This window comes from Poeciliopsis prolifica, unplaced genomic scaffold (assembly GCF_027474105.1).
Source record: "Poeciliopsis prolifica strain line A6 unplaced genomic scaffold, Auburn_PproV2 SCAFFOLD162, whole genome shotgun sequence".
NCBI classification, from domain to species: Eukaryota; Metazoa; Chordata; class Actinopteri; order Cyprinodontiformes; family Poeciliidae; genus Poeciliopsis; species Poeciliopsis prolifica.
The window spans coordinates 1-7,500 of NW_026562537.1; the positions used below are offsets into that span (position 1 = coordinate 1).

Here is a 7,500-nt window from a genome sequence, read left to right on the forward strand (position 1 = left end):
TCAAAACATAAAAAGAGCTTTGAATTGTTCACTTATTAAAAGAAAAACAATTTTCTGCATCTTGGGGCATAAACAGGCAACTTCAGACAACTGGAAGGCCAAAAAATTCATTAAATTAAAAATGAAAATTAGCTTGGAATAATATTTTTTTCTATTTTTGGTTAACAACATTTTTTTTGAACAAACATTTTTACCCGTCTAAGGCTGTCAGTGGACCACTGATTCGTGGTCAGGGGTCAAACAGCTTTTGACCCCTGATTTAACCCAATGCTGTTTTAGCAAACTGCTAGTCAGCTAGCAGTTTTGGATGTAGACGTCACATTGCAACGTGTTTGTAAACTTGCAGAATCAAAAAGCGATAACTGCAGCGAGACTCTAGCAGAGAAACATCTTCATTCCTGTCTGTCTTTCCCACCTGTCCTGTCAGACGAAGGTCGCTTGTTTGCAGCCGGCTCATGCAGACTTTGTGGTGGTGACTTCTCTTTCTGTCTTTAAGCTCCGTATATTTTCCTCTTCAGGGCCACAGGTCAGTAGATATGTCAGCGGTGTAAGACTTACGTATTTTCTTTCTCACCTCGGACCCGGTCCTGGTAGACTGCGGTGAAGCTGCAGGTTTATGTGAGCGAGGCAGACGTCTATCTGACTCGGTTCATCCTCAGATATGTCAATTCTGAGGGAGTCACCTCCAGCGGTAAAATAACAGCCTATCAGGCCAACCGCAGAGGTACGTCCCACCCAACGCTGCACAAACACAGTCGAACCAAGGAGTTCTGGTCTGGCTTCCAGTGCAAGTCGCTTACAACACGTGAAATAAGACGAAACTAACATTTTCAGGAAGAAATAGGAGCTTAATATTGATGAAAAAATCATTGGTAGATTATTTCATTTATAACCAGATATTTTTCCCAGTTTATAAGTGAAATATTCTGCCAATGAAACAATATTAAAGGAATTATTTACTTAACATCCAATTTCCTGCTGAAAGTTTACTTTTAAGTTAGTTTCATCTTATTAAAGTATTCTGAGATATTTGCTAGACCAGACTTGGTGAGATTTTGTGTTTTTGCAGTGAAAACAGCAGATTATCAGTTTCGTCTCTTCCTGAGTTCCTCCAACACTTCACTCATTTTTAGTTTGACTTTTTTAGGAAAGTTTTGGAAACTGATGCAGTTTTTTTCTGACGTTTGGGTTTTAAGGTTCAGAACAGTCCAAACAAATCGTCTTTGCGCCGAGTGTGCAGCCGACGTTCGTCAACGTTCCCCAGAACAGCTTTGTGGAGCCGTTCGTGCTGAACCCAGGAAGCTGGACCGTCGTCATCGAAGCCGAGGGAATCTTACTGGTAACCTGCAGCGATTCGCCATCAGTTCTTCTGTCCACAATGACTGCTGCCATTTATTTATTATCACTACTCATAGAAAAATTCTGATTTATTGTTGTGTTAATAAACTCTAATTGATATTTGTTTGTCAATAAATTTATTTTATTTTTTCTAACCTTTTCTCTCCATTTTCTCTTTTCTTTTTTTGCTTTTTTTATTTAACACACTTTTCTAAACATATTTTATCACTTTTGTCTTGTTCTGCTTTCTATGTCCTTAAATTTTGTTTCTATTTTTTAATTTTCTTTTTTTCATCTATTTTTTGTGCTTACTTTTTTCTTAAAGTATTTCTTTTCTTTTTACATTTTTTTCTTTATTCTTTTTTGTTTTTCTTCCAGTTTATTTTCCGTTTTTATCTTTTTGTCGTCTTTTTTTTTCTCTATTTTCCCTTTTAATTTTTTGTATTTATTTTTTCACAATTTTTGTCAGTGCGGTTATTTAGAGGCAGAGCTTCAACGCAGTTAATTCAAGTTAATAATAGAAATGATCAGTTATATTTTTACAGAAGTATTTCTATTTGCAGGATTTTGACTGGATGCAGTCACAGATTTATGACTAATAAAACTTTTATCATTACATTCATTGATCTTACAAAATGCACCACTGAATATTGCACTGATATTTTATCCTGACTGTCAGTTTCTTCTGACTATTTGTCTCCAGGACTTCCTGGTGTTGCTGCCTAGTGCCTACTATGAAGCTCCCATCCTGCAGATCAGAGTCACTGAGCCCTGCACTTACAGCTCTGAAAACAGCCAGAAGTAAATATTATTATTTGATTTTTCAAAGGATTTTGTTCAGAAAACCTTAGTTTTAATGTCTTTATAAAAATATTGAAATAACACATTTTCTGTTCAAAGTTCATCATCATCTCTAAATTGTCTGTCTTTTAAATACGTTTGTCCAGCTGCCTGCTGTACAAGTTCCTGTCTCTGGACTCTTTCCCGTCCATCTCCGGAAACGACGCCAGCTGTCGCCATGACAACCACCTGCCGCGGCCGTGCCCCACCGAGAGGGTCACGCCGCGTCACCCCGACATGGCCGTCTGCAGCGGGCTGGACGTAAGACGACCGACCGCTGGGTTATTTCACATGTTTTAAGAGTAATTAAAGCTGCAGAATCTCTATGTGAAAATAAAAGACCTTTACATGTTAAAATTATCATTATGTTGGAAATCTGTGGAAAAACATCAACCTTCCCCCAGAAATCTTAGCGCTGTCAATCAACCTCTTGCATATCTCCTCCACTTCACTCATTGCTAAGCTATGGTCGGTTCACCACAACATAAGATGCAACCAATGCTGAGCTAGTTAGCTTAGCCAGCAGGCAAAGGGTTTCCCTGCACCAATATGCCTTTTGTCCTTTAGCACACTTAGCAGCGAGTACATGAGAATGATTGACAGCGCTAAGACCCTCCTCCTGGCTCTGATTGGTTGTTTTTGGCCAAGGAGGAAATAAAGGAGATCAACCTTTTCTGAGATTATCTGTCCCACAACAAAACGTCACGAGATGCAGACATATTTTTGTGAAAGTTGCAGACTTCAGCATTAAAAGAGGGAAAGACGTTGTAACGGTTCGGTTCTGGTCCAGATCAGCATCGAGCTGCGGGGTCGTCTGGCCTCTCCTGGAGACTACGCGCTGGTGGTCGAATACTCTAGCGAAGAAGAGCTGCCGCAAACGCTGAGCGTTGCCGTCAACTCGCCTGGAGCGCCAACGCAGCGCCACCTGGTGACGCTGCTGCACTGCAAGTTCAGGTGAATACGAACACCTGTCCATCCGTCCTCCGCCTCTCTGACCCACTTCCTGTTTATCTGGAGCTGAACAGGCATTTGATCCAGGGCTGAACCGATTAATCGTCATTAATCGACTGTTTAAATAGCTGTGAACGATTAATCGTTAACTGAAGACACAAACTCACAAAAAAGGCAAATTTCTGGGGACAAAAGCTGCAATTAAGCCAAAATTGTACAAAAAATATTCATTTTGCATCAAAGATGAAAAACTATTTTTTCTGTAAATTTGTACTGAAGAGCACTGTAAAAACACAAAATATTACCAAGTATTTTTGGTCTATTTTCGAGCTCAAATGTCATATTACTTTTAAACTAACATATAAGTAAGTTCAGCTTGTTTAAATACAATAATTTCTTAATATTGATGAAAAAGTTCCAGTTTCAACGGCAGATTATTTCACCTACTAAATGGGAGAAATATCTTTCCTTCCAGTAGAATCAATATTAATATTAATATTGCTGCTGTTTCTCGCTGAAGTTAGTTTTGTCTTTTTTTAAGTGCACAAGATAATTGCACTGGAAACTAAACTTAAAATAACTTGGTAAGATTTTGTGTTTTTGCAGTGTTTGACTTTCTGCTTCCACCTTCACCTTCGACCCTGAATGTCTGAACCTTTAACTAATGAAGGGAAAGGAAAACTTTCCTCCCAAATAAAAAAATTATTTGAAAAAGAAAATTCATCCCTCATGTCCTCAGTGTCCACATGAGGTTGGAACACAAAGAGCGCGGAGCGTTTAGTCTGTGGGCTCCGGTCGGTTCTGTCATCACGTCTTCATCTTCCTGTCTGCGTTCTGCAGCTTCCTGTGTCGAGTCGTGGCGGTCGACGACCAGAACCGGGTGGCGGTTTTCTCTCTGGCCACCGACGCCGACGTCCAGCTGTCGTCGGAGCGCGCCTCCTTCTTTCTGGTGAGAATCATTCTTCTGTCCCGACACAAAGACGAATCTGTTCATCGTCACTGGAAGGTGAATAATCACCTGCAGAACCAAATAACGTCTGAGGCTCCCAGCAGCTGGACGGCGCCGGCGCCGCGACTTTCCAATGTTTACGTTTTTACAATCAGAGTGGAGCAGAAAACAAGTCGAGCAGAAACATTGAAATATTTTTTTATCCTTTGCTACAAATGATCAACTGAAGGAATTATGTGAAAATGTAACTTTGATTTAATTGTTTATTTGCACTTTTTCTGATATTGTATTTAAAAAATGCATATCTAGTTAAAAAAATTTGTTTTAATTGATTCATTATCAGAATAAGTGATTAATTGATTACTAAAATAATTGTTTGTTGCAGCTTTAATTATGAGATAGAGGCTTGAAATATTGTCTTGATTTCCAAAATAAGGGATAGAAAATCTTAACGTTTATTTGAATTAATTGAGCTTTTATTCTTTAAACATTTTTTCATTGTTTGCAGCACAAAGTCTACCTGGTGCCCAAAGACGTTTTCACCATGGAGTTTGTCGAGCCTGGACTCCACTGCATCGGGACGCACGGACAGTTCTCCCCCGACAGGTAAACACAGATTACATCATCTGAAATTATAATGACAGGTAAATACACACAGATTACATAATCTGAATTTACAACGACAGGCAAACACACAGATTACATAATCTGAATTTTGACCAAAATGTGTGTGAATTTGTGACGGAAACGCAGCTGCAGAAACGACCTCACGTTGTGATTGCTCTCTGTCGCAGCTCGTCCTGCATCCCGTCCCGCTTCCAGACGCCGTCGGACTCTGTGGTCCTGAAGGAGGGCCAGAGCTCGTCCACGGAGGACGCTCCGGTCCAGGCGTCCGCCGCCCCGCCGCTGTCCCCCAGCCAGAGGGACGAGCCGGTCTGGATGGGAGACGTCCGGCCGCCGTTCGGAGCCGACAACAGCGTCCACATGCGTCTGGACTCGCTGCAGGTTTCAAAGCTGCTGATTTAAACAGGTGATCATTTTACAGTTTTACTTCCTGTTTAAGTTTCCCTTTGCGTCTCCGTTACCCAGAATGCAGCGGTGTACTCGACTCGCCTCCAGGCTCTCGGCCGTTACGTCTTCATCCTCCATTTTCACCAACCTCTTCATCCCACATATCCCGTCCAGGTTTACATCAATGGAGGCGTCATCTGGCAGGGTAACAAGCGCTACACTGCAAAAAATATCTTTCACAAATCAACTAAATTTGCCTCTTTTGACCCCAAAAAATGTGTGAAATTGAAAACTGATTTTTTTAAAATACAACTGAATAAGAATGTTGGGACTATTATTTTAGTTGTTGCATTATTGTAACAGTATGGTGTCAGTTATTCTAACATTAATTGATTAATCAGGTTAAAAAAAATCCATATCATCTTAATTTTAAAAAAATAAAGCTTATTTTATGCAATATTAAAAATTCCTAAAAATGCAATTAAATAACTCAATTCCTTATTTTAAAAAGGGAACAGAACATTTAATGTCCTTTAAATGTAATAAAATAGCATTCCTTTGATGTATGCGTTTACAAATCAATCCTGATAAAAAAAAATCAAAAATTTTTATCAGGATTGAGTAATGGTAAAGGATGTGGGAGCAGGGAATCGTTTAGGTTTTACTTGATTATTATTTTATACTTACAAAAAAATTAATTAATAAATTAAATGAAGATATTTATGCAGCTTGTAAGCGAATATTCTCGAATAATTAGATAAAGACAATTTCCCAAATCCTCAGATTTTTAATTTTTCCACTTCATCTTAACACAATATTAAAAATATTAATACATTTGCAAATAAACATTTTATCAGCCAAAATGCAACAACTTAGCGTTCTTTTATTGAAAACTTGATTATTTGTTGAACAGGATGCATCTGCAGCTAATATCTAAAATATCAACATTTCTATAGAACGCAGAAAATTACAGCGTCCTAACTGACTTTGAATCTGTGTGTGTGTGCGTGCGTGTGTGTGTGTGCGTGTGTGTCTGTGTGCGTGTGTGTGTGTCTGTGTGCGTGTGTGTGTGTCTGTGTGCGTGTGTGTGTGTGTGTGTGTGTGTGTGTGTGTGTGTGTGTGTGTGTGTGTGTGTGTGTGTGTGTGTGTGTGTGTGTGTGTGTGTTTCAGGCCAGACCAACGCCTCGTTCTGCCCCCATGCTTACGGCTGCAGGAACGTTCTGGTTTCGGAGAACCAGATCATGCTGGATGTGACGCAGCACGACGTTTTCCTCACCGTTCAGATTCCTGCAGGCAGAACTTTGTGGCTGGTGAGATTTTGCTTTCATTTCTCAGATGATCAAATTGATTCTGTTCTTACGCCGAAGATACGAGACTGAACTCATATAATCTAATGTCTTCAGAGTTGTTACAGATTCAATTTTGCCACTTTTTGAGCTCCCTAATGAAACAGTCTGTAAAAGAAGACTAAAGAAGTTACTCAGCTAAATGTAGCTCGTCACTGGTTGTCCCTGTTGGTTCGTAAAGTGAAGGAATGAATTCCCGTTTTATGTCTCGGCAGGATTACGTTCTCTCGTGGTTCCTGAGCGGAGCTACAGCTCCAGCTACCTGAACGAAGAACCTCTGGACAAATCGTACGACTTCATCAGCAACTGTGGACAGAACAGCTTCTCTGTGAGGTCAGTTGCCCAGGAGGAGAAATATTTTATTAACGTCTTGCTGCTTCACTGACGTGGTGAACGTTTCCTCTGCAGTCCCGCAGCCGCCTCGCCGTTCTGCCTCAGCTCGGCGGTGTCGCTGTCGGCGTTCTTCAACAACGGCGCGATTCCCTGCGCGTGTCACGAGGCCGGAGCCGAGAGCGACGCCTGCGAGCCGTTCGGCGGTCAGTGCCGGTGCCGGCCCAACGTGATTGGACGGGACTGCTCCATGTGCGCCACGGGCTTCTGGGGGTTTCCCAACTGCAGGCGTGAGTCCAGTTGCTTTCAGGTCCAGAATCGGTGAAAAACTTGATCCTGAAACAGGAAGTTTAGAAATTTAAAATGCAGACGCAGGGCATGTTTCACATCAGTGCATATAGTTCATAAAATATTTAAAATTAAAGGCTATCATCTATTCTGTTCATTTATAAAAGTTCGCTTCCAACTAAATATTTAATAAGCGTTTAGTTTGGAAACTAAATATTTAGCTCTGAACTAAATATTTAGTACTCAAACTTAAAAGTTAGTGTGAAGCTAAGTATTTAGTTTGCTAACAAAATATTTAGTGTGCAAGCTAAATAAAGTATTTAGTTTCAAGCTGCAGAGTAAATACTTAGTTTCACTAAATAGTTATTTAGTTAGCCGGCTAACTAAATCTTTACTGTAGCTCCAAACTACACATTTAATGAGCAAACAAAATATTTAATTTGAAGC

The 7,500-nt window shown here is 40.2% G+C and overlaps 1 protein-coding gene across 1 annotated transcript in view; it reads left to right on the plus strand.

Annotated features, from left to right (window-relative positions):
- Window positions 1-518: 518 nt before the first annotated feature.
- Window positions 519-7,500, plus strand: part of LOC129356243 (laminin subunit alpha-5-like) — a gene marked incomplete at its 5' end in the record, with an annotated part of 31,032 nt that continues 24,050 nt past the window's right edge. The window contains 12 exons of the mRNA XM_055025842.1: window positions 519-526; window positions 595-724; window positions 1,197-1,339; window positions 2,042-2,139; window positions 2,286-2,439; window positions 2,969-3,132; window positions 3,970-4,078; window positions 4,587-4,684; window positions 4,873-5,083; window positions 5,168-5,294; window positions 6,651-6,768; window positions 6,844-7,055. Of these exons, the coding sequence (XP_054881817.1) occupies window positions 519-526; window positions 595-724; window positions 1,197-1,339; window positions 2,042-2,139; window positions 2,286-2,439; window positions 2,969-3,132; window positions 3,970-4,078; window positions 4,587-4,684; window positions 4,873-5,083; window positions 5,168-5,294; window positions 6,651-6,768; window positions 6,844-7,055 (1,572 nt within the window). The remainder of the gene's footprint in view (window positions 527-594; window positions 725-1,196; window positions 1,340-2,041; window positions 2,140-2,285; window positions 2,440-2,968; window positions 3,133-3,969; window positions 4,079-4,586; window positions 4,685-4,872; window positions 5,084-5,167; window positions 5,295-6,650; window positions 6,769-6,843; window positions 7,056-7,500) is intronic.